Source organism: Nesoenas mayeri (genome assembly GCF_963082525.1).
Source record: "Nesoenas mayeri genome assembly, chromosome: 6".
Classification (NCBI taxonomy): Eukaryota; Metazoa; Chordata; class Aves; order Columbiformes; family Columbidae; genus Nesoenas; species Nesoenas mayeri.
Window position 1 is genome coordinate 22,974,934 of NC_137545.1, and position 26,908 is coordinate 23,001,841.

The following is a 26,908-nucleotide window of genomic DNA, read 5'->3' on the forward strand; positions in this document are numbered from 1 at the left end:
TGCTTCATAGAGACCTGCTTTGTTCAAAGAACTTGAATGAAATTTCCTATTTCCATTGTTCTAGTAGCCTATCCTTCTTTCTATCAGTAAGAATTGAAATTAGAGAAGATAGAAATTTTAGGAACTTCTCAACATAGACAACGTGATTATAATGTCTTATAATTACTATTTTACTGTCAGCAGCAGTGAAACCGAGTAATCTGCGCTGCAGTACTCTAAGGAACTGTTCTAGGAAACTGCAGCATATTGAAGTGGTACAGTACAGTTGAAACACAGCAAATACTGCTATTTTATTGAAAAAAGGAACAAGAAGTCCATCTCTTGTGATTTTTACATACCTAGGATTTTGACTTTGTAATATGCAAAATAATCCATAAATGTTGAAGAAAAGTATTGCTTAGAACATGGATGTAATTTGAAAGTGGGACGAAAGTCAGTGTAAACCTATTCATAATTGGTTGTGCCGAAAGAATTTGATGTATTTCTTCAGTGCAGAGTTCTGTAACATGACATTAGATTTTTCTATACTAAAAAGGAAAGCAGTCTATCTCATTTATCTGGATGAAAGCAAATTCTAATTTGATAAAGCGATATATGGGAATTAAGCATGAAGACAGAAATCAGTAACAAAATTATAGGGTCAGTAAAGAACTGGCTAGATGGCAGTAGCAGTGATATGTACTCCTAACTGGGTAACTGCTGGAGGGGGTAGCTGTGTGCTGTTCTAGGTCTTTGAATTATTTTATCTGAATATTTCTCTTAAAAGCCTTGACACAAAAAGGGCTACCAAATGTTTCTGTTTCTTCATGGTATTTCTTTGACACAAAGTTATGCAGCTCTGCCAATACAGAAGTGCACTGGACTAGGACGAATTCTTCAGGTCTGAAGGAATAGAAAAGCTTGAAAAACTTCACTAAAATGTCTAAAATTACATTTTCTGACCTATGGGTAATGATCTCCTAATTTTTTGCCAAAAATTATTTTCTATAAAGAAAAGCTTTGAACAATGGTCCATTTTCAAGTTGTTTCCTAACAGGTAGTCTGACTTGAACAAGAGACAAATACAGTCTTAAGATTTATCAGTTATCTTGAGGTCAAATAGAAGAAAGCATTTATGGCACTGGGTAAGGCCATGGTGCAGCCTCTCAAATGCCACGTATGTGACAGGTCCTCACATTGAAGAAAGATGAATTTGCATTGGTGCTTCTAAAGTCTCACTGACGATTCAGATAAAAGAAATTCTACTCTCCCACTCTGCTCTATTTATATCTGTAGTTAACCCTGTGAGTTAGCTGATTCATAACCAGGCTGGGAGGAATGGAAACACTTGTCACCCTCTGTGCCCACACTGTTGTTGGCACTTAAGGAAGTCCTTGGGCTGAGCATTTGGGCACAATAACCCACCTGGAGCATATAATGTTAATAGGCTTGGTTAATTACATATTTTGGAAGTGGGTGAACTTTGAGATAGACAGGGACGTAGAGCTAAAGGTTTGATCTGTAGGATGAGAGATGAGTTTCCTGTTATCCAGAAGAGGTCTAGGCATGCACTCATCTGGTTTAGGAATTGAAGTGTGACTTAATTTCTGAAGTGTGACTTAATTTTTGATTTCTCAATGAATAGAATAGGCCGATTTCTTTGTTGTGGCCAATCCCTTAATTATCTATATAGGGAGATCACATACTAGCACACCAAAGAAAGCCAATTAACAAGTGGTAAGACTTTCCTATAATTACTGTATATCTAAAAATATAAGACACATCTCTAAGTAATGTATTTAATCAATTCCAATGTATTAATGTATTGTTTCAGGAAAGAATATTGGGGGACGTGGTCACAAGATTAGTGACTATTTTGAGGTAAGGTTTTTGTATGTTTGTAAAATTTACTTCAGCTTTAAAATTTACTTTAACCTTTTTTGTATTACAATATTTTTGCTTGTAATGGACAGCCATCTTGAGAGGATACTTTTTTCATTATGTACATTTATCAGCATTAAACCTTAGAAGAAGAGATGCAGTGGTCTCTTGGTGCAGCCTGAGCTCAAATACAAAAACCATTTTCTTTCACACTTTTCTTTAAATGACCAAAGGTTATACTAATAAAAGAAAGACCGTCTGATTTACAAATTCTGTGTGCAGATGAGCTGTATCATTCAGTAGATGTATAAGGTGTTTTGCTAAGAAGAGTAACTAATTGGAGGTCCATATCTTCTCCACAGTACCAAGGTGGAAACGGCTCTAGTCCAGTGCGAGGTGTGCCTCCTGCAATCCGATCTCCTCAGAATTCACATTCCGCTCCTTCTTCTGTAAGTTTGTGAACTTCATAACTGCTGGAGATGCTCTTATAGTCTAAAAGCAGCATAATTGAAAAGAATCTATATAGAAGTGAAGAGTTTTCAAAGGAGGGAATCCTGGGTAGGAGTTTGTTCTTTAAACAGCAAAAAAAAGCATCAAGTTAAATACTAAATCTAAAATTTTCTGTTAACAGAACATAAACTTTTTTCTAAAGCATCATTTTAAAATACAAAGTAATTGTGTAAAATGTTCAATATATGTTGAAATGTTCAATATATGTTGAAATGTTCTAATGACGGCTGTTCACAAGCCTCAAACAAGAAAGGGGAGGATTTTCGTTACTTAGGAGGATACTGAACCCCTAACTTGGGATTTTAAAAGCTCAGTTTTTGATAAATTTTGTTTTTAAATAATTGATACCTGATTTGCCTATATCCTTTTAATATTCTCTTTGTTGGTCATGCTAATTAATTTTTTCTTCCTCGTATGCACAATTTCTCAGAGTCACAGAATGTTAGGGATTGGAAGGGACCTCGAAAGCTCATCCAGTCCAATCCTCCCGCCAGAGCAGGAACACCCAGATGAAGTTACACAGGAATGTGTCCAGGCGCGGGTTCTGAATGTCTTTGGAGAAGGAGACTCCACAACCCCCCTGGGCAACCTGTTCCAGTGTTCTGATACTCTTACTGAGAAGAAGTTTCTTCTCAAATTTAAGTGGAACCTCTTGTGTTCCAGTTTGAACCCATTACCCCTTGTCCTACCGTTGGTTGTCACTGAGAAGAGCCTGGCTCCATCCTCGGGACACTCACCCTTTATATATCTGTAAACATTAATAAGGTCACCCCTCAGTGACCTCAGCTAAAGAGCCCCAGCTCCCTCAGCCTTTCCTCACAAGGGAGATGCTCCACTCCCTTCATCATCTTTGTTGCCCGGCACTGGACTCTCTCCAGCAGTTCCCTGTCCTTCCGGAACTGAGGGGCCCAGAACTGGACACAGTATTCCAGGTGCAGTCTCACCAGGGCAGAGTAGAGGGGGAGAAGAACCTCTCTCGACCTACTGACCACCCCCCTTCTAATACACCCCAGGATGCCATTGGCCTTCCTGGCCACAAGGGCACAGTGCTGGCTTAGGGTCATCCTGCTGTACACCCCCAGGTCCCTTTCTCCTACACTGCTCTCTAATAGGTCGTTCCCCAACCTATACTGGAACCTGGGCTTGTTCCTGCCCGGATGCAAGACTCTGCACTTTCCCTTGTTATATTTCCCACCCAACTCTCCAGCCTGTCCAGGTCTCGCTGGATGGCAGCACAGCCTTCTGGTGTGTCAGCCACTCCTCCCAGCTTGGTGTCATCAGCAAACCTGCTGACAGTGCACTTTATTCCCTCATCTAAATCCTTGATTAATATATTTCAGTGTTAAGCATACCAACATGTGATTCTAAATGGCGAAACAGATTCCACCAGTTACAGAAAGGATTTGTTTTTTCTGCTGGTAGACCTCAGCTTTTTTTCCATGTACTTTCAACTTCAGACATTCTCTTATTCTTGCTAACAGAGTGGAGTGTAATACAGATTCTGGAATTTGGCTTGAAAATCGTCTCATTCACACAAACTAGTGGGTTTGGGGAACAGGATTTATGTTCTGATCTGCACACTCCCCTTTCTGGTTCTCCCATGGAAAATAACCACTCCAAAAATAACTTGAATTATTTTTGAGTTGTGAAAGCTTAGAATCAGAAAAATAAGTCCTTGTAAGACTGACATCACCCTGTGTCAGTCTTGTATTGTGTTAAATCTTTGCCAGTTTCCCAAAAGTGACAATCTCAGTTTTCTCAGAGAATATATTTTATTCTTTTTAAACTGTGACTGATGTATAGCAGCATAGTGGTAGCTCTCAATGCAGTGTACCAAGTGGTATCTTCTGTAATAAAGATACCTTATTTCTCTATTCTAGATGATTTTCCTGCCAATTGTTGTAAACAAGGCTATGTTCATAATTGAATGTTACAGTTGTATCTAAACCCCTTCGTTTTTATCCATTCCAGGTTCGACAGAATAGTCCTTCTCCTACTTTATTAGCTTTCGGGGACCACCCTATCACGCAACCAAAGCAGTTATCTTTTAAAATTACTCAGGTAACTATTTTTGAGTAGAGCTATTCTGTATCACTTCAGACTGTAGGAAAAAAGAAATTATGGACATGTTTATTTCTTTGTCTTTCAACTTCTAAACTCCTAAAGGCTTTCAGAAGCTTTGCTTTTGACAGTCTGCCGAAGCATTTTTCTGTTAAGTTCTGCAGGTCATGATTTAAGTCTTTCTGCTTAGCTTTGTATTCTGTATGTGCTCTGCCTCCAACAGTGTACTTAATGAGTAGTTTGACCATGTAGATGACCACGTTGTTGGTAAGCTTTTGCTCCAGATTTTAGCTGTTGTGTGATCTTAGAAGTAGAGGCTGCTCTTTCAGACAGCATTTGAAGTGACAGCTGCTGTTGTCATATTGCATTTAAAATATGACATTGAAGAAGAAAAATGAGATGGCAATCAAGATGATCAAGATATAGTTCTGTCATGACTTTTAAAAGCTGCAAGCAACTGTTTTATTCTCTCTGCCATTTCTGACATGATCAGTTCTTTCAGAGCTTAGTCAGAACTTCACCTGTTGACCAAATAGAGAGAATTTAAAGTAATTAGCTGACATTTACATTCTTGCCCTGTCTTATATGCTTTTTTTGTTAACAATAACTTTTCAATCGGGGATGAAATCTTTTTAACACTGTTAGTGGTTTGTCCCAGCTGTTCACAATTGTTCTCATGAAGAGGGAAAGCAGTTTTGAGTAAGAACTTTCCATGTCACTTTTGAAACACATGCAAATAAAATGTACTGGTCTTGTTGGATGTTTTCAAGTAGTTTATTTCTCTGCCTAACGAACATGAGAAAAATAATGCTGTGATTGTTGAAGGAAAGGATAAATATTTCAAAATGTTCTTTTTAGACTGATCTCACAATGCTGAAATTAGCTGCACTAGAAAGTAATAAAAATCAAGACTTGGAAAAGAAAGAAGGTCGTATAGATGACTTACTCAGGGTAAGTGTTAGACATGGGATAAAGACGCTTATTCAGAACAACAGACAGTGAATCTGAGGCAAATATTTTAAATATTTGAATAATCCTTGTTTTAAAAAATTGCCCTGGAGTTACCTATATTAAAAGGTGAAACAAGTTTTTCATTTTTCTAAATTTTTTTTTCTGAAAATCGTAGAAGTCTATGAAACAAAATGCATAAGTGTTTTTTTTCTGCTTCTGTGCTATGTCTAGTTAGTGTTTAAATAGGTTTATATGCTTTCTGAAGGTACAAAGAAAGCTGATGCTGTTTTGCAGGAGGTTGGTTCATTCCTTAAGTTCATAATATAATTTCATGTAACAGGTGTTTTTTTGTTGCTCCATCTGTGAGTAGCAGTTAGCAGTGGGACAACTTTTGGCAGTTTCAGAATGGAGGTGTTTTATTATGAGCAATAAATAACTACTTTTAGTAAGAAGCCTATGCTATACTGTGCTCTAAGACCTGTTTTCAGAAAAAAAAATCATAATGCTTTTGCTCTTGAAAGAAGTGTTGGAAAGGTAATGCCTAGAAATATGAAACAAAACACCCTGTATTTACAACTCAATAGTCTGTTTAGTATTTATATGTGGACAAGTACATATTAACCTGTGCAGTCATACATTATAAAAATCATACATGAAGACCATTTTTTAGCACATGTTCAATAGTATGGCACAGACAATCCTAACCTTTCTTTTTTTAAAATCATTTAGTTTTAAACAAAATAATATTGCTATGCTTTTGTTAAGGTAATAAGTTAAATATAATTGGAACATAGGGAACTTGTTAAACTTCCTATTCAGATAGCTGAAACTTTTGTCTATGAAATTTTTCTTTCCTTTTACATTAAAAATGTTAGGATTTCACATGACTTCAGCAATCAGATATAAAGGATTTGGAGCTAAGACTAAACTCTCAGTTTAGGATATGGATAAGGATAAGGATATCCTAAACAGTGGAGGAATGGAAAGGTGTTTGGTACAATGTTTTTATGTATTATTTGTATGCTGAATGTTGTAATGCACAATGCAGCTCAGTGCAAAGTGTTTCAATATATCTTTTCATATTTTGTGTATATTTATTAGGCTAACTGTGATCTTAGAAGACAAATAGATGAACAACAAAAGCTACTTGAAAAATATAAAGAAAGGTTAAACAAATGTATTTCAATGAGTAAGAAGCTCCTAATTGAAAAGGTAAGTTTACTGCTTTTACAATCTTTGTGATAAAAACTGTTGGCATGCCATAGAAGTCCATTATGACTCTTTCATTTTCACTTTAACTTTTTTGCTGAGTCTCTGAGACTGAAACTTCATATTCATGGTCTCTTATCTGGCAGTAAGTTTTTTTATATACCAGAATAGGCAAAATAAAATGTTGAGACCTTTTCAGATCATGGAAAAAGTGCCTTTTTTAATTTAAGGGGAGTTTTCCCATCATGAGTAATTCAGAAATAGAAAAGCATAAAAGATAAGAAGTTAATAGGTAATAAACTTTCTGGACTAACTTTAAGAATAAGATTACAGTGGATGCAAAAATTTATGAACATAATCAGTTATGGAGATGAGACAGATAAAATCTCTTTGCAAGATGTTTTAAGTGACTGAGACAATTTTGATTATAAAATGATAAAATGCTATGTTAGCTCAAGATTAATGGAAACAAATGAAGGTGATGATTTACCTTCGTACTACTATGAAAGAAATATTTATTTCAAATTTAATGCCAATTATATTTAAACTAACAACAATTTTGTAAAAGGCAAGGATAGCTTGTTTCTTTCTTCTTTAAAATAGCTGTATTTTTTTTTTTTTTAAAGTAACAAAATGTGAATAGAAAATCAGATTATTACAAACTAGGATACAAAAAAGTTTAAGGTAAACAGCCAAGGCTGTCCCCTGGCACTAGCTGCTAGATGCTGCTGTCAGATACAAGAGCACACGCTTGTCTCTCAGAGAATTAGGGAGAGTTTCCTCGCTAGCATGCCATAAATGAATTGTTGCAGTCCTTTTTAAGTTCCAGCGTGGGGGGACTGCAGGCAAAAAATGCCTCAGATCTGTTCAGCGTGATGCTAGGTGGGCACCTTCAGACTGAGAATACCCCATAGGCCGTTTTTCATGAAAGGCCTTGCAGGCCTCCTCTTCAGTCTAGAAGGCTGTTTGCACAGAAATCCTAATTATGTCAACTTCTCACTTTTTGGGTGTGTGTTTGAGCTGTAGGCATTTCTCAAGAAGCAATCATTTATAAAAATTAAAGAAGTTTCGGTCCATCAGTGGTGTTCCCAGGGCTCGCTCTTCTTATGCTGAAGCAGACTGGGCAGATTGAGTTGTTTATCCCATCCCAAGGATGCCTGTGGTAGCAGTGGCTGGTTCTGAGAAGGGCATCTGCTTCTGCAAGGGAATATCTGATTACAGTTCAGTCTACCTGCAGTGCGCTCCCATGTAGAGATTCCTGAGCTCAGTCAATTTGGTACAAGTAGTAACATAGATGCTCTGTCTAGGGAGTTTCCAGGCTAAGTAAAGTAGGTGCACACTTGCCGATATCTGATCAGGCTCATTTAGTATAACAGACATGTACAGACATAATCTTAATTATATGTCTGTATCATGCTGATATTCTTACCAGTTTTGCTGTATTTACAAATAAAATGTTTTGTTAATTATGAAGAACAGCAAACTTTATAAAAAACTGAGTCAAACTCTAATTTTTTTTTTGGTGTACCAATTCTGACAACTGCAGATATTTGAGTTCTGCAGAAATTAGAATAAATGAGTAAAGTAATACAAGATGTTTTCATCTACTCTCCTTTTACCCTTCCCTTAGAAAGTTGTTGGAGGAAAAGAGCTGGGTGTTTTACTGACTTTTTGAACACTTTAGTATTACTAAACGTGAATATTGTTTTGTTTTCTTAGAGCACACAGGAGAAGCTGGCAAGCAGAGAGAAGAGCATGCAAGACAGATTACGCCTGGGGCATTTTACAACAGTTCGTCATGGTGCTTCATTTACTGAACAGTGGACAGATGGCTTTGCATTTCAAAATCTTGTGAAGTTAGTAAATGCTATGTTCTTAAAACTCTGACTAATTGTTAGTTCCCTCTAGTGGACTGTTTTATTACTAAAGTTCTAGGATTGGAGCAGTTTTTCATACATTGTATTTTGCTTTGCCTTTTAAAGACTGAGAATACAGTACAGAACTCCCTTAATCAAGTGAAAGAATACTAAGGCTGGATGTCATTGAAAGACAGTTTGGTTTCACTTGATTGTGACTATCCTTAGAAAATCATGAATGTACTAAATGAGCAGCACATAATTATCCAGCCCAGCTGGTAGTAAGAGCTATAAAACTGAATCAGTGATTTTTTTTCATGCAGCTAACCACGTATCACTGGTGATCATTGGGGCAGATGAGATCTTAGTGGTCACACAGGTGCTGCCTGCCCATCCATCACTGGAGCAGCTTTTTCAGGCATCCAGCTCCTCAGTGTCATGGGTGACAAATGTGGCAGCCTCAGACAGGGTCTAGTGCAAGGGGATGGGGACAGCAGCCACCTGGAAAAGAGCTGCTGCAACAGGTATTTCAGCAGAGATGGGGCCAAGGAAAAGGACCTAGGAGACCATCAGAGATAGTGGTTAAATAATTATGCAATGCCTCAAAAGATGTTCTTTGGTAATGAGTCTGACTCCATCTTTGGAGATATATATGTATATTTAAATGTAATTCACCAAGATTTTAGTTTCTGAAGGGCAATGTGTAGTCTTAGCATTATGTGATTGCCTAGGGTATTGATTTTTTTAAGACAATCTTAAAAACAATCTGTATCCATGTTTTGCATAAAAGCTGCAGTTGTTCGCCATACAACCAAAGCGATGATTTATTTGGAATGGTCATATCAGATTCTTTCTTTGGCCTATAAAAATTAGGCACTCTCTATTTACACTGCTACATTTGTTTTGATGGTATAATAGAAGGTATCCACCAGCTCAGATATTTTTTTTTCCTTTTTCTAGTGCAGAAATCATGTGTAACACTTTCAAAAATGAAACAATCCCAAAACAAAAACCTCAACCACGTATTTCAAAAGTAGATTGTGCCAAAACTTTAGCAACATTTTTCCACCTCGTGAAGAACATTGGTGTTCTTTTTCCTAGGAAACATATCCACATGTACTGTAACTTTTCTAAAAATTTCTTAATGCTTCATCAGTTAAAAAGATAGTTCTTTAAAAAATGCAAAATTATGCAACTTTAATAAAGCTTTTTTTGGGGTTTACAGGCAGCAAGAATGGGTGAATCAACAAAGGGAAGACATTGAAAGGCAAAGAAAGCTCCTGGCCAAGCGAAAGCCTCCAACTACAAATAATTCTCAGGCACCATCTGCCAATTCTGAACCCAAGCAGAGGAAAAATAAAGCTGTGAATGGGGCAGAAAACGATCCCTTTGTTAGACCCAATTTACCACAGCTGTAAGTTTAACATTTCAATCAGTCTTTTACATAAAATCTCAGATATTGTTTCTGTGAGTTCTATTCAAATAACAGCATAAAAAGACACTCAGTATATTCAGCAGCTATATTCTCACTGAGGACTTGCTGATGTTTGGGAAATTTGCACCACTGCCTATGAAGACGCTGCACTATTGTCCAATGTATTTTTGGTCGAGTCACCAGAGAAAGGCCCATTCTGTGTGTATGCAATGTTCCTTCTGTTTTCCTGATCTAGATGAGTCCTTATTCTGGTTTCCTACTCCTGTGACGCCACTGATACTGTTGAACTTTTCATGATCCACATTGGTTTAGGAGCCTCTCCTTTAGTTAGAGATTTTTCATTTTACATAGAACAGTCTTTAGCTGACAAGAAAAGCTTTTTTCAGCCTTTAGTATTTGAAGACATGTCTAAAAACAAACAGAAAAAATATTTTTGTTTTCCCTTCTGAATGCTGGATCCTGAGAGCAACTGTCAGAAGTTACTGATCCCATTTCACATACTGACAATGTTGAAATTTTTTGTCATATAAACATAAAAATTGAGAGCTATCAAAGAATTCTCCATGTTTCAAGTGACATTTTTTTTCCTGCAGAGAGAAATGGTTTAATTCAAGGCACAGACAGATGTGTTCCTGACATTTAATTTGAGTATTTTAAGAAGTTGCTGCTTGGAGATACTAGATATTGCCCTTGTTGCTGAGAGGCTGTAGCTGATGGTATATCTGTTGCTAGTTAGTTTAAATAAAAAAAGTAAATAGCTAGGGTTAAGAAGACTAAGAAATTAATCTGTGTTGTTTTGTAGAAGTAGACTACATGTGTTGAACATGGTCACCTGTCACCTCTCGCTTGTGGAGGGTAGTAATTTATACTTCTGGGGGTGGAGGATAAATAAATTACTCTGGTTAGATGGCAAAATACATACATTTAGACCATCAGTTTGAAGACAGCTGCATATGTTTTGTGTTATGAATCATTCTTAACGTTCACATTGTGAAACTGGCCATGACAAAATTGTGAAAATACAGTAGTAAGGCTTGCGATATAAGCAAATCTTGGTTAGTGTTACTCATGTATTTTCGTAGAGCACTGATGATCCATTGCTCAAATTGATTATTTAGTAATACTTAGTGCTACATTTCTTCTTAGAAAAGAATTTGTACTTCAGAATAGTACAGTTAAGATGACTGTCATGTTAAAAATACCTTTTTGTTTGAATGTAATACTTCTTGTTACTAAAAGAAACATGGAAGTAGTGGAAAAGACCTGAAAAATTGCAGAACTTGTAATTTGATGGCTTTTGGCCATGTCTTCATTCATGTTAAATTTCCGTAATCTTAATGCTGCTTTAGGAGGAGACAAAATATAGATTCGGGAAAAAATACAAAAGACATGTTCTAATTATTAAGTAGGATAAGATGAATTCCTGATAATGGACTTCTGAATGTTTTCTGGTATAATGCAGTTTTAGGTAATTTCCAAATTACTACAAGCTTTTCAAATTTTCATTTTATTTGGCTTAACCAGTTACATTTTAAATGGCACATGAAAATGCTTTCTGATTATGGAATTGCCAAGAGAACAATCGGTATCGTCCTTTTGTATCTAGTGCTAGCATAAATGTAAGCTATAATTGAACCAAAACTGTTTTGCCTTTAAGTATCCTAATTTGATGATTATATAATCTAGATATGAGATTGCTTTCCTATATGATAAGCTTGTAGATTTTATCTCGGACCTTTGAGAAGGTCTGGAATGTGCCCTGAGATCACAAAATGATTAAGCCACAGCATGCTCTTAGCCCTTTACTTGGAAGGGTTTTTCAAAAGTTTGTATTTAGGATTCATTATAATTTTGTATAGGAGTATTATGCATTGACTCCTCTCTGTTTCTCAGTACAGATTTAAATATGTTTTGTCTATCTTGGTAAAACAGTTATTTATTGTGCATTTCCATTTTAAAGTTAATTTGTCATCTTCTGTATGTGATTTCCTCTTATTAAATTGTGCTTATCACTGTTCCTGTGTTACTTCAAAAGTAATGATGTTAATTAGTGTAGCCAAATGGAAGAGATTCTGTTTATATGAGGCATGGGGAAATGAAGAGCTGCTTGAGATTAATGAACTAAACCAGTAGTAAATGAGTACAACATACATACAAGTGATGAGGTAGATCTTTTTAAACAAGCAAGCAACTTGCTAGCAGTTATTAGCAACAGTTGTCTCTGCCACTGCATTATTAGCTTTAGAAAATGTCTCCAGCTGCAGATATTGACAAGACAACCTATAGCTTTGTACCAACCAATATTGTTGAAACCCTTACTGAAAATGTGTGTTAACTGTTGTGAAACTAATTGAAGGTGTTGTCTGAGGCATTCTTAATAGGGGCATTGTTTTAGTTTAGCCTGATATACTGTGGTCTCTGATAGGAATTTAAAAGCAAGATTTTTGCACTGAAGTTAGTGTATAAAAGTGGCCATCTGCCAATGTCCTGTGAGTGAATGGAGGGTTTGACGTTTAAATAACATGCAACAGATGAGTCTAAACACTGTCCTGGTTTTCCATCGTTCTTTCCCTTGTTGTGGCCCCAACCAAAACTAAAAAGTAGTTTCTATTTTGAGAAACCGTGTTTTCTGCTGAGCAAAGTAATTTTATTAGTCTTACATGAAAAGGATAAATTTAAATTTATTTAAAGAAAAAACATTTATTTGAAGTAGAGGTTGCCTTCTTAGCCTTGGAAAAATTTGTTTGAAAACTCTATTCCAAATTCTTTGGAGACTTGAGAGATTATAATGCCAGTCCCCTACTTCTTGGAAGCATCTCTTATTTCACTTGATCATTAATTTCTAGGAGCAGCGTTTTGTTTAGTTTCGGTGGTGCAGTCCTTCCTGTGCAGCTTCAGCTGTGTCTCTTGTATTCACTTTCCCATCACCTTCCTCTGCTTCCCGGTGCCCTCAGGGGATCTGCCTGCATCCTTGTCCTTGCAGGCACTTGGGGACAGGAGAGCAGAGGGAGCTGGCAGAGTTTGTTACTGTAGCTGAACAAATGCACCATTTAGAGAGAGCATTCTGTTCTGTGTGGAACAAATAAAAATATTTTCAGAAGCTTTTTCAGGCTGAAGTGCCAACAATGTGTCTGGGCTTTGCAGGACAAGCTCCTTTTCCTGAGGCTGTCTCTTTCTAAGGCAAACATGGAAACAATGGGCGAAAAGACCTCATGGGAGGCTTTGACTTGGTCAGTGTCTGCCTGCCCTTGTAGAAATTCGAGGAACTAGCGTGAGAATAAGGTTAGACCAAAAAAGTAGCGCTTCAGAAATTGAGGCCAAAAACTTGTATTGATGTGTTGGGGGCATGGCCACATTCTGCTGCACCTGTGTATCCAGGATGAGGTTTCAACTGGGAATATTTGGGAGAAGAGATGGTTATAAATGTGCCAGGCTTGATTGTCATGACAACGAAGGCCATTTTGGTTTTTTGTCTTGTCTGTACACACTGGTAAGAGTGTTTTGATCATAGAAGATTTCCTCTGAATTTGTGAGGAAGAAGTGCAGAGGAGATTGGTTATGGCTGCCCATGCACACCATGTCAAAGCCTTTGAAATTTGGCTATGAAAACATTGTTAAACTACTGGAAGGCCTTTTTTTGTTCATTAAAAATAATGTTTAAATTGGTGATAATCCAGCTTTTCAGGCTAAGTAAGCTGTCTGTTGTCCTCTAGTGACAAGTACAGGTGGTACACCATGGCCCTGCAGGTCAGAGGAAAGTTACACTACATGCACAGAACATGTCCAGTGCTTTTGGCGGGGGGGCAAATTTCAGGATTTTGTTGCATGTATATGATAGTTCTTTCAAGGTCCCTTCCAATCCCTAACATTCTGTGATAGGTCATTTGATTGTAGACAGTTAAAATATAGCGTTTATTGCTTGGTAGTTTTAAGTAGAAAAGATCAGAGTCAGGACCAGACTGTTAGCAGACCAATTCATGTAACCTACTCCCAGCTGCCCTTCTTCCCCAGCACTCCTCAAATTAGCCTCAGGCCTGACTACCCAACTTGGTTCAGTCAGTGGGCCAATGTCCCCCCCCATACTCCTCAACCTTTCTTCCATATCCGATGAGACCTTTATGTCCCAGGTGATGGAGGAGCAACCACTTCTGTGGGAAATGGTGGAGTCACCATCCCTGGAGATGTTTAAAAGGCCTTTAGACAAGATTCTTAGGGACATGGTTTAGTGCTAGAGTTAGGTTATGGTTGGACTCGATGATCCTGAGGGTCTCTTCCAACTGAAAAGATTCTATGAGTCTGTGAAATGATGGTGTCTCATAGGTGATTTCTGTTTTCAGAAGGTGCTTCCAGCGTGCCGCTGCCTCAGGAAAGGCAGCGGGTGAGTGGATGCAGGTGGGAAGCAATGGGCTGGCGGGAAGCAGTCTCTAGGCTGGATGTTTTCAGCCTGTGTGGTGGGGTGGTGGCCTAAAATCCAGCACGTACACTGTCATTGTTTCACTGCGCTTTGTCTTATGCTATTTTAATATTAATATAAAGTACAGTATATTTATAGATAAAAAGTAATAAACTCCCACTTCTAAAAAAAAAAAAAAGTAAATGTTTCTGAATATGAGGGAATAAAGTTTTGTTTTTCGAAAGTAAACGAACAAAATCTAAAGTGACTATATTTGCGTACAGTTCAGCATTTTATATGCCTTCCTCCAAAATGTGGTGGTCAGTAATAGCAGTTTCAAATTGCTGTGAATCATGCTGTGCCTCTAATAGAGTAAGGAAATAGAAAAATGGAAAACAGTCATTTATTGGGATATAGCATGGAAATATGGAAAGACTGACTTCAAATCTTAATGTTTTCAGTATGACCTCTAATGTGCTCTGTGCTCAAGAAGGCTATTTAAGAACTTTTTGGAAGAGCTGTCTAGGTACTTTGTCGTAACTCTACATAGATAGCTGAGGTTTTATAAAAAGTACCAGCTTTCCTATATTAAGTTAGTTTTTCAGAGTATCTGTGGTTTTGTGGCTCTCAGCATTCAATGAAAATTCTGGAAGATCATGTCATAAACTTTGTATTTTCAGTGTGTTTTGCTGTGCCTCAGCTTTGCTAAGCCTCCTTTCTGAGAAAAGACTAACTTTTCTATCTGTGTTTCTGGAGATGCAGATGTGCAGTTTATACTACAGACAAGAATCTGCAAGGAACAATATTCAACCTCATTGGCATTGATCCTTTGCCTTTTTAATTGAGACCTCAATCTGCGTTAGGGTACTTCACTGTTTGAGTGGAAATATTGAAAAAATGTCAGGGATGCTGCTGTGAATTGTCTCGTGTGGCCTTGGTAGTCTCTTCCATAGGTCTAGCAAATGCATTAGAGCAGGAATTAGAGCGTTGTTTTCTTATGTTTCTTACTGTTGTTTGGACTCTACAGAGAATGCACTGCCAGCTTTCCCACATTTTCTTTAATGTCTCTTCTTTTAAGATGTGGCATAAATTGTCTAAACCCAGGGGAGACTGACGGGAAAATAATATAAACGTTCAGTCCCAACAGACCTAAGGGACCTTTTGCCTTTATTGGAGAGAAAGGTGCTGTGGGCAAAAAAGAATCCAGCAGTTTGACTGATACTCATGGAAAATACCTGGTCAACTTAATCCCCTGTCCTGGCCAAGTCAAAAAAGGGGCAGTGAGATTCAGATGAAATCAGGAATAGGAAAGGGCTCTATAAAAGCTGCAAAGCCACCAAGTTTTATCCTGAAAAGATACACTCCTTTATAAACAACTCTTGAGATCATATAAATACAGAGTTTAGAATTCTGAAAACTATGGCAAGCTTCATTCAAATTTAAAAGGGGGGAAGAAGTCTTACAGTGTATTAGATTTCTGAAATATTTATTGAAGTTGGCATTTGTTGTAAGACCAATCTGAATTGGTGTCCCTCACCTCTGAGAAAACCACCGCTAATTCTCAAGACACTCTAGTTCCCTAGACTTGCAATATGAACAGCCTGTGTAGCCTCCTGAACACTTTGTGAAACTTATCTTCCCAGGACAGTTGATAATTGAACCCACTAAAATATGGACTTTGTGAGAATGTATTATGATATTAGTTTTAGCTTTGCATTATGCAAGAAATAATAGATCTAGGCAAAACAATAAAATGTTTCCTTTTAATTTGTTTGTTGCGATTTGTGTGAACCGTTTCAAGGACGCCATACCTCTTTCTCCTTCCCCATCCTATTCCCCTTCATCATATGCATATGGTTTCTTCTCCAGAACTTGAAGTCTCTTTGTCTTTTCTTTGGGTGTTTGTCTTCTGTGTCTTTTTTGTTCATTTGTCAAATGGATACTGCATGTGGTCAGTTCATGGGTTTCTAATAGTTTCGCAATTACTAATTTATATTAGACCATCCATCCTATATCTGGATGATAACTGACTTTGTGTCCTGGTAAGTCTACAGACAGCGAGGGACCACTGCATTAATTGTAGTCAGGAATCTGTTCTGGAAGGAGGATGAAAAGAGAACAAGCAAAAGTGTCTTATGCCAATTCAAAACTAAATTTGTGGTCTCATGCAAAATGTAGTGTTAATGAACTTGGAATGAATGATTTTGCAGTACTTTCTTTCAATCACAGCTCAGAAATCCAGTGTTATCAGTCGTGTCTAGTTGGTTTCTGGATGTCCATCCTTTGGTTCATTAAGTGTTAAAGTTGAGAAGCAAGCACTGGACTAGGATCAGCAAAAATACCAGGATGGTGAAATGATCCAGGATACACCCAGGGAATCTAACAGGTTATCTGAGAGAACAGAAATGGTCCACAGGGAGAGACAGTTAATATTCCAGAAAACCAGACACGGAGGCATTATATGAGTATGTTTTTACCCTGAAATTACAAACCAAGATGTTCAGATGGCTCAAAAATGTAGTCTGACTATTGTGGTAGTAAATAATTCACAGAAGATACTGTATTTACTGTAGTATTTAAGTAAGAATGCTGTTGTTTTGTTTACCATCATATAAAAGCTATAATAACATGTTTGTTGGGGTTTTTTTCCAGCTTGACTCTAGCAGAGTATCATGAACAAGAAGAAATTTTCAAACTTCGATTAGGACATCTCAAAAAGGTGTGTATCTGATCTGGTATTCTGAGGTTGGTTTTGTTTGTTTGTTTGGGTTCTTTTACCATGCTACAAACCTTAAAAACTAGTACTATCAAAATAAGGAGAGGGCTTATTGAGAGCTATCTGAATAGAAAACATAATACTAAAAGTGTTGTACAATTTTGTGCCTAATCATGGCTTTCCTTTTCTTTTTTTTTTTTTTTAATGCAACTTACCATAAACACTGAGAGTACAGGGTAGTAATAGTGAGTCCATCCATTCTAACACCGTACCGATTCCTTGAATCCTTGTAACAGTGATGGTGCCACCAGTACTGCTCTTGTTTCAGAGCTGAGGAAGTGGAATCAGCCAAATTTGATATATGGGCTTTTTACATTAGTTTTTGACCTTTAAAAAGGTCCAATTTATAAATCATTTCATTTCTGAATGAATATAATGTTTTGATGATCTATAGTATTTACTTCAGCTGCCATCAGTTAGCATCCTACCTATCACAAGAGAGAATATAATTTTCCTACTTCTATGGAAAATATTTTTTCTGTACGTTGTATTATTTTTGCAATTAGATATTTTACTCCAGCTTTTTGCTTTTGAAAAACACAAACAGTACTTTCTTCTTGAAGCCCATCATTCTGGTAAATCCGTGTAGTGAGATAATTATGATATTAGCAAACCATTGCTTATTCAAGCAAAGCTTTTGAGGAGTAACCTGTGAAAACCATTCACAGTTCAAGCAGGCAAAAATATCTTAAGTGTGAGAGGAAGGTACATTTATGTGCTGAGCAGTAGTTCTTGAGATGTTTAGTCAAGACAGGTCGTAGTGTTTTTCCCCTTGAAATGCTGCAAGAGTCTGTTTCAGGCCTGTTCTCTTCAAATGTAGAAGTCACCTGTTATAAATCCTGATATAAAAAACTGAACTGGGCCCCTTGAGAACACTGATGCTCTTTTTAAAGAACATGACAGAAAGTACTGGAATCTGTGGTATGGAATCTGTGGATAAACTTGTTGGCCCTAGTGATGTAGATGGCCCACATGGTTCTTTAGTGTTAATGCTTCAGAAATAGCACCAGCTTCACATGAAATTCTGTAGGTTTTTCCCATGCTTTAACTTTTTCGAAGTCTAATGAAAATTTCAAGTACCATATGAAGGAAGCTGTTACAAATTTGTTTAATACCTGAATGTTGTTTTCACCTTGAGCATTAGTGGTGGGATATTCTGTATAAGAAGGAACTTCTTGACTAAATGCCAGAGCGGAAACAAGTGTTATTTCCAAGGAAATCATGCTTGTATATATCTGAAAATAAGAATAAAAATACATATGTGCACTTTAATTCTTATGTGCAATGCAGACTTTGTCGATAACTAAGAAAAACAATTTTGTTATCTTTAGATGTGGCTGTGTTTCTTCCCTAGTGCTTCTTTGCTGGTTACATTTTTTCTTCTTTCCTTCTGAATTTGCTGTTCTGCTGTCTGCTCCTCTTCACTCTCCAGATGCTTTCCTGGTGCTCTTATTTTTGGTGCCCTGTACATGCTGCCACCACCGGTTTTCTTTTCCTTCTGCTCCCCAGGAAATTCTTTTCCCGCTAGCAGCTTCAGTCCTGGAGAGGGGCTCTTGTTTTCTCCCTTCCTTTTATACAGCAGTGACCTGAGGCAGCTAAGCTGGTTCATTCTTGCTTAAAGGTATTCACAGCCTGAGTGTCCTAAATAACAGCTGGAAACAATGCAACCAGCCCAGTTCTCTTTGGACTAGCATTGGCCTATGAACCACATTTTGAGAACCACTGAATTGCATAATATATGAACAAAAAAGCCCAAAAGAGGCATAACTGATGGATTTTTTTTTGTCAGCCCTTGGGAAGAACATAGACAATTGTGTGTGTATAAGTGTGTGGCCTTTTGCAGGGGGAGAAGGGCAAGAATTCTTTGTAAAGGACTATTGGCTTATGAGGAACTGCATATCATTGCAGAGTATTTAACAGAGAACTGCAAGGATTAATATTAAGTATTTAAAAAAAAAAAAGGAGTTTAACATTGTATAAACAGAAAAAACAAACAAACAAACAAAAAAAACCCCACAAACCTTGACATTGTATGTTAGGAAAAATGAACGGTCCACCCAGATCTGCTGGCAGATTAGTGTTAACTTAGTCCAGCTTTTAAATTATTAGGAATTTGATTTTAATTTTTTGAGTGGAGGTTCATCTAGTGTCTTGTTTTGGGATGAGAGGGGTTTTTTTTCTTAGCTTGTTGAGAAGGATTCAGGATATCCACTGAAATCATCTGGTCCAGATTCCCCAACTCATTGAAATGTCATAATTTAATATGTGTTCTAGATTATATAAATACAGTTGTTGTTTCAAGGTGTGATTTTATGATGTACAATGTTTGAAAACACCAGCTTTACAGCATTTTCTCTCCTCTCTGCTGACTTCTGCCTCTGTCCCCTTGTGTTTTGACTCGCTGCCCAGTTGCTTTTACCAGCACCACCAGGTTGTGCAGTCACAGTATAAATTGGAGAACTGATCTGCCTTCTTTCAAAAACCAAATATGTATCTTTTTATGAGGGTTACTTTAAAAAGAAAAAAAAAAAACCTATTAGTTTTCCAGTTTGGTTTACCATGTGGCTGTACAAGAGGCTGTGCCAAAATAACAAGAGATGATGTGAGGCACTGCTTCCACTGGCACTGCTACTAAAAAAATACGTGTCAGATGCCAGGCCTTCTCTTTCCTTTCAGCTACAATAATTCCATAATTATGAGCTTTCTCTTATGGACTAATTTTGTCTCCCCATTATTCGAGCTTTCAAGTTCTAGAGGTACTAACTCTGAAATTAATATAACACTTTCTAGAGTGTCTTTCAATGAGTATGCATTTTTGATGTCAAGTATAAATGCATAGATTCTCACAAATTAGACATTGTGAATTCTTTCCTTTTTTAGAGAATCTGAGTAAACAACTATTTCAGTGTTCTCTAATATGTCACGCAAAAATAAGATAATTTTAAATGCTGAAATTAGTTGGGAATGTATTCCTACCTGAGATGCTTCTTCTGAAATTGCACTCAAAATCTGAGGGTGTACACATTCTGCATTTTTAGTTTTAATAAGATACAAATAGAAAAATCTTTTTTTAAACTAGCTTGGTTTTGGTGTCTCTTAACGCTTCTGCTCTAATGACATATGCTTTTATTCCTTTTTCGGTTTGCACTTCAGCCTCAAAATATTTTAAACTTCTTTTCTCAATTTGTCCATTTGTACAAAATCTATAACTGCACATATCTCAGTTTTTTCTCCTTTGTACATCAATTGCAGACCGCTTCCCAGATAATTTCTCTCCTTGGCTGAGGCACAAAACGCAGCTGCCTCTCATTTCAAATAGCATCCCTACAGTGCAGAACAAAACTGTGAACATCCCATTACCTGTGGGTTCATGGACAGAAAGGTTCCTTGAAACAGGCATTTGTCTTATCTTCCTGAATTTTTCTGGCTTTAGGAGAAAACCAGTGCTTTCTTCCATTTCAGCGGGGTTTTGTAATGTAATGTTCCTCCATCACCACTAGTATTGATGCAAGGGTAAAAATATCCTTTTCAAATGGGGAGTAAATGAGCTTTTATATTTAATTCTTTTCATTTGCAGGAGGAAGCTGAAATACAAGCAGAACTTGAACGTTTGGAAAGAGTTAGAAATCTTCACATAAGAGAATTGAAAAGAATAAATAATGAAGATAATTCACAGTAAGAGAGTGTCTTAATTTTGCATGTCTATTTTTAAAATAATGCTCTAAAATCACATTTTACCTGCAGGAGAGAGTCTCATTCATACTTCTTTTTCCTTGTTCTCTTTGTTTATGCATATATTTTAGACACCAACTTCTTTAAGCTTCAAAAAAATAGAATTGTAATTTGGTAAACTTCTTAATGCATTGTTTTGAATGTGCAAGAAATAACATATATACAAAGCTTACAGTGCAGGAGAGCTAAAACTTGCTAGAACGTATTACTAGGCTAAAAAAATACTTGTAAGAGAAGCTAATGCAATTCACTTATCTGACAATAATGCAGGAATATGGTGAGGAGGTTTGATGCAACAGCAGCAATTTTGTGATGAAACTAAAATTAATTTTGATTTTATTGCACTGTAATTTCATTCCTACTAGATACAGGTACCTAGAAGGAAAAATGCAAAGTCTTTTGTATTATGTTCGATTTTACTCTGTACTTCAGCTTGCGTGGCAATGTATCAGAATGTTAACTTGTTATTTAATGTTACTTATTACTATGTAGGTTTGAAAGTAATAATTGCATAAGTAAAAAATTAGTCTGTTTTCCATGATGGCGAAAACAAACACTAACATCACAGTTGCACCAGCTCATGAAGCTGGCAGTGGTGCTGGGAAGGAACCGGTTCTGCCTATCCCTGCCTCCTTCGTTATGCCCTTGCCCTGTTCGCTCTCACGTGCTTGCAATGGCATTTCTTTACCGAACAGACGCTGAAGATTGATCCAAGTTAAAACTAGTTCCTGTGGTTTCTTTATCTGGATTAATTTTAACCCTGGATTGATTTCCTGGTCTAGTTCTTTGCCCCAGTTGCAAAAATGCTCATGTTGCCATGAAGAGAGAGGGCAGTGCAAGGGGAGATGGAGCAGCCAGGGTGAAGGAGCTGATGGGACTGGGCTTCTTTCTTTCTGCACTAGGAAGTGTTTATGAAACAGTAGCCTTAAGACTTCAGGATTTTGTTTTTTACTTTTTAGACACAATAGAATTACATATACACTAAGACTTCTAAACATTAAAGCAGTGACATATGAAATTGTACTTAACTATTTTAATGGTCCCCATACCTACCCTGCAGGAGTACACAAAATTTTAGTTACCATGTGGTGATAGTGCTAATTTGTAGCTAAATTAGTGTTGTGTTTTGGATATGAAAAGTAACAGGTGTTGATGCTTACAATTCAATGGCAGGATATTTTCTTTTAAAAAGAAATGTCCTACAAAAAATAAATAAGCAGTTGTTTGCAGGTTAAATGATAACCTTTTTAAATCTTCAGTGCTTGCATTAGAAGATTTTTTTTTTTTTTTTATTCTTCCAAAACTGTAGAGAAACACAGTAGACTAGCCCTAAACCCTTTCTTAGAGTTTTTTATGGAGGATAAGTGACAACTGGCCCTAGATTCGTGAGTATAGTTGTCTCATCATTGCACTAGAAATATGATGACTATTCACCTCCCTTCCCCTTGGTTGGATGGAAGGATGTACTTTGTCTTCTGCATATTTCAGGAGAAAGTATGGTCCTTTTCTCTGTCCTGCAGCATCATTTTATGTTGGGAAGGAGTGGTTTCTTCTTGCCTCTGTTAGAGGACAAACAGATATTCAGTTCTTAAGTATGTTTTCTCTACATTGCTATTTGTTATTTGTTAACTTCTTAGTGTTATATAAAATACATTTTGTTAAAAGGAGATAGGTATGTACAAAATGTTTTATGTGAAATTAGAGGAATATCTGCCTCATCTGTTCCAGAAAGCTGAAGTTTGGGACTTCTCTAAAATCTGATAAAACAAGGAGAGTGCCCTTGTATCACGTGTTTAAATTTAAGGGTGCTTTTCTTATCCTCACAAAAATAGAGAAAAATAAGAAAAAGTTTGCCAGAATTGACTAGTTTGATGATGGTGTTGTGGTAGCATTCGTACCCTAAATAGTCAACAGGTTCTGAAATATTGTTCAGCATATTAGGTATTGGTAATAAAAACAAAACTCCATTTCAGAAAAGATGCTAAGAGGTTTAACTTTTGGAGTCTATTCCTATGCCTTAAATAGAACTAAATTATTTTTTTTTCTTTCAAGATTTAAAGATCACCCCACGTTGAATGAACGGTATTTGTTACTCCATTTACTTGGCCGAGGTGGCTTCAGTGAAGTATACAAGGTAGAGTGTGTTGTGTCTGCTAAATCTAATGTTTCAGCCATGTACTCTTGTACATGTAATTTTCAAGGGAAGAGAGGGGATCCAAATAAGCAGAAGGATTATAATAGGTATGCTCTTTAAACACTGGTTGAGGAAGATTTGATTAACCCAGGAAGGGAGGTAGCATTACAATAGACTTATCAGTAGACTTGTGAATTAAATGACAACTTTTTTCCTTTTTTTTACTTGATGTTATTTTTGTTATTTTTGTCATCTCTGGTTATAACTTTCTCATATTTGTGGGTTTCTTATTTAGGCTTTTGATCTTTATGAACAAAGATATGCTGCTGTGAAGATTCACCAGCTTAACAAAAGCTGGAGGGATGAAAAGAAAGAAAACTACCATAAGTAAATATTAATGACTTACGCTTCATATGTTAAACTGAATGGCATTTTCTTGATTGTAGAACATTAATGTATCCGTCTTCTTTTAGACATGCCTGCAGAGAGTATAGAATACACAAAGAACTGGATCACCCCCGGATAGTGAAACTATATGACTACTTCTCCCTGGATACAGATACGTAAGCACATGAAATGATACATTTTCTAGAACTTGGCAAGGATTTGAGTGCTGTATATTAGATAAACAGAAATGAAGAGTATTTGAACAAAAATAATATGTTCTTTCTTTCAGGCAAAGCATTTAGGGTTTCCTTAAAGGGACTTAAAAATAAAAACCACTAGTTGCAGAATTTTGTGTCAGCTAAATATTGCAGGCCTTCTATAAATCGATGAAAACAGTGTTTTGCATTACCTGACTAGTAAGCCCTTCAGGATGTCCTGAGGGTGAACGGGACATGAAGTGCTGTAATGTTTCTGAGCAGAGCAAGGGCCGCTGCAGGGCAGCTGTGGCTTAGGCAAGCTCCCATCAGGAGCATCACGAGCCTAAATGTAGCACATGGTCACTGGGCTTCACCTCTTTGCGTGAAATTGTGTCATATCCTAAGGGATAGTGAATATATTGAGAAACGTGCCTACATAAATAAGGGGGTTTTTGAATTAACCTCTCATCAATATGGATGCGTTTTCTCTTCTGGTGAGTATGAATGCTCTGATTGATGTCAGGTTTCATAAGCTAATAGTTATGCCATGTGTTCTATTAACAGTTTCATTCATATAGTTTAATATTCACACAGCTGTTCTTAAACTTGCCAGGATCAAAATGGGTTGTCATATCTCCGTTTCTGATTGTGCAGTTTGATATGTTATTTAATTTTGTCTCTCTGAATTCTAACACAGGTTTTGCACGGTGTTAGAATACTGTGAAGGCAATGACTTGGATTTCTATCTCAAGCAACATAAATTGATGTCAGAGAAGGAAGCTAGGTCCATTGTAATGCAAATAGTAAATGCACTACGGTATCTCAATGAGATCAAGCCCCCTATTATACACTATGATCTTAAACCAGGTAAATGAGGAATGTTATGATTAAAAATGTAATCTTTTTTTTAATCCCTTATTTTGTTTGTTATTCATGCCTGAAAATGCCAAAATTATCATTTGTGTATCAGGCTTATTATAAACAGCTTTAAAAGTGTGTACTTTTCTTTCTAGTTTTATTGCCAAAATCATATCTTTTCTGTGGTAAACTTTTTGTCATAATTTTCCTACTTTGTATTATTTTGATTTGAATTTATAGAAAAAAAATCATATAGTACATAGATACATACATTGGTATTTAGCAGTATAAACAGGTAAGATCATTATTTGGCTCAGTCCTGTCTGATCACTGCAGAATGCTGATGTATAAATAATTTTTCCCTTATGTATTTCTTAGCCTGTAAAGGCTTGAAATAAGTAATCGATCACTTTCAGCATCCCAGCATAAGCATTTCAAAACAGGACTTTACAGAAGTTTTCTTTACAATTAATAATGAGCATTGTCATAAATGATGTAATCTGTCTTGAATCCACGGCCTTTGTTTCCCCACCTTGCATGAGCGATGTTTGTGTTCTTCATGTGCTTTAGTCTGCTGCACTTGCAAGCGTGGGGTTGGTAATGTCACTCTTGTGCCAGCCTGTTTATTTGCTGCTGCATAACAAGTTGTTCATATGGATTTCTCTCGTATTATGGAATTGTATAGAATGTATTCTTGGTCTCATTAGTTTTTGTTCTCTGACAAACTTCAGACTACTTTTATATCAAGAAATTATTCCACAACTTTAACACATGGAGTAAGATTCTTAGAGCTGCAGCAATTTCTTGGCATGATTTTATGGCATATACAAGCCCTGAAACGTGTAGTGTAGGATTTTTTCTGGACAGAAAAATACAGAACTTCATTGTAACATATACTACTATGTTTTGGTGTTTCCTGGTTGTCCAGCCAGCTCCCAGCTGAGGGAGCCATTTCAGATTATGATGATAACCTAGAGAATTCCTGAGAATGTGCTTAAATGTGTCGTGGTCAAGTTACTCTAGACTTGAGGATGTAAAGTTGTCACTTAAGACTTGTGAAGTTAGATGTTCCTAAAAATTGAACCTGATTTTGAAAATGAAGCATTCTGTTAGCTGTTTTGTGGTAACTTTTTTTTTTCCCTGAATAGGTAATATCCTTCTTGTAGATGGAACAGCATGTGGAGAAATAAAAATTACTGATTTTGGCCTATCCAAAATAATGGATGATGATAGCTATGGTGTGGATGGAATGGATTTAACTTCACAGGGAGCAGGAACTTACTGGTAATGCCTAGTTTGATTTTGCTGTTTAGACTCCAGGTCATTGTTCAGATTTCATAAATGCTCTCTTATAAAACCAATTTGGAGAGAGAGCCAGAATTAAAAATACTAACACAGATGACAAATAAAGATTTTTGCGTGGTACTTTGAATGTTGATGTTCCCAAATGTTAGAAGGGTAACATAACAAATAAGATAAGAGAGTCTGAGTGTGTGTGGTTTATTTTTATATTTTATATATATATATATATACACACATATATATATATGTATATATAAAAATGCAGAGATGATCCCCATGATTTAGAAACATAGTTTTCCTGAAGAAGCAGGTGTTTAATCTTTGGCTGCAGGTGGTTGAAGACGTTTCACAGAGCTATGATGATTAAGTGTGGGTGCTTAGCTCTTGGAAATCTTAGAGCAGGGATTACCAGCAGGTAATGTCCTTAGGACAAAAGAGTATTTACTGTTCCATCCTAAAGGTTAATGACAGCTCAGCAGCTGTGATTTGTTTTTTGTGTGCACTTGCATGCTTGTCCAAAAACCTGAAGATTTAGAGTTGCCTACAGGACAGGAATGACAATAAGCATTTGTTGCTTACAGAAAAGCTGTTTCTAGAATTTGCTCTCTAGAGATGCAGCTTCTTCATGGCACAGTAGCTCTTTGAGCCTGGGTACACACAGTAGCTGTGTCAGGGTGGGTGGAACAGAATGCCTAGATTGGCCAGGTTGTTACTTATGAATTCATTTGCTCTTCCCTCATTCTGCCTGTAGCAAGATCAGAGTCAGGAGCTGAAACTTGACTCTAAACAGAGAAGCCAGCGACATTCCCATTGGGTCTGCAACTTTTCCCATATTCAGAAGTTGCACATAATGTTTGGCCTTCTCCTTCAGAATTTTTATAAAATAAAACACAAATACTCTTGCCTGGATGCCAATGCACACATGCTGTGAAAAGATGATTATTCAAGTTGAAGCATTTTAGAAGTGTTAGGCTTTTGCTGCTGTTTTTAATGCTTTACCTGTTTAAACACCAATTTAAATATTTGATTGTAGGAATGTATGTAGAAAAATTGAGGCCTTTGGATTTAATCTAAAATGCCACAGGCCCTAGTGGTGCTATAAACTAAGACATCAAAAGAAGTCTGTGACCATTGTAGGTTCATGATGAATCTCTGTGTTTCTAATTCATGCTTTCTCTAAGCCCAAAATCTTCATTAAGGAGAGAAATCTTTTGAGTGAGTTTGAGGTGAGGGATGAGTCTGTTTAG

General features: G+C 36.8%; 1 protein-coding gene across 3 annotated transcripts in view; it reads left to right on the forward strand.

The window, feature by feature from the left end:
• Positions 1-26,908, forward strand: part of TLK1 (tousled like kinase 1) — a 67,759-nt gene that overhangs the window by 35,450 nt on the left and 5,401 nt on the right. For all 3 annotated transcript variants that reach the window (XR_013922253.1, XM_080346365.1, XM_080346364.1), the window contains exons 5-18: positions 1,814-1,860; positions 2,223-2,309; positions 4,342-4,431; positions 5,290-5,382; positions 6,484-6,594; positions 8,311-8,447; positions 9,673-9,861; positions 16,928-16,994; positions 20,629-20,726; positions 22,836-22,917; positions 23,213-23,304; positions 23,391-23,480; positions 24,199-24,368; positions 25,508-25,643. Coding sequence is in view for 2 of the 3 variants with exons in the window: in XM_080346365.1 (XP_080202491.1) it covers positions 1,814-1,860; positions 2,223-2,309; positions 4,342-4,431; positions 5,290-5,382; positions 6,484-6,594; positions 8,311-8,447; positions 9,673-9,861; positions 16,928-16,994; positions 20,629-20,726; positions 22,836-22,917; positions 23,213-23,304; positions 23,391-23,480; positions 24,199-24,368; positions 25,508-25,643 (1,489 nt within the window). In the remaining variant the exon portion in view is untranslated. The remainder of the gene's footprint in view (positions 1-1,813; positions 1,861-2,222; positions 2,310-4,341; positions 4,432-5,289; positions 5,383-6,483; positions 6,595-8,310; positions 8,448-9,672; positions 9,862-16,927; positions 16,995-20,628; positions 20,727-22,835; positions 22,918-23,212; positions 23,305-23,390; positions 23,481-24,198; positions 24,369-25,507; positions 25,644-26,908) is intronic.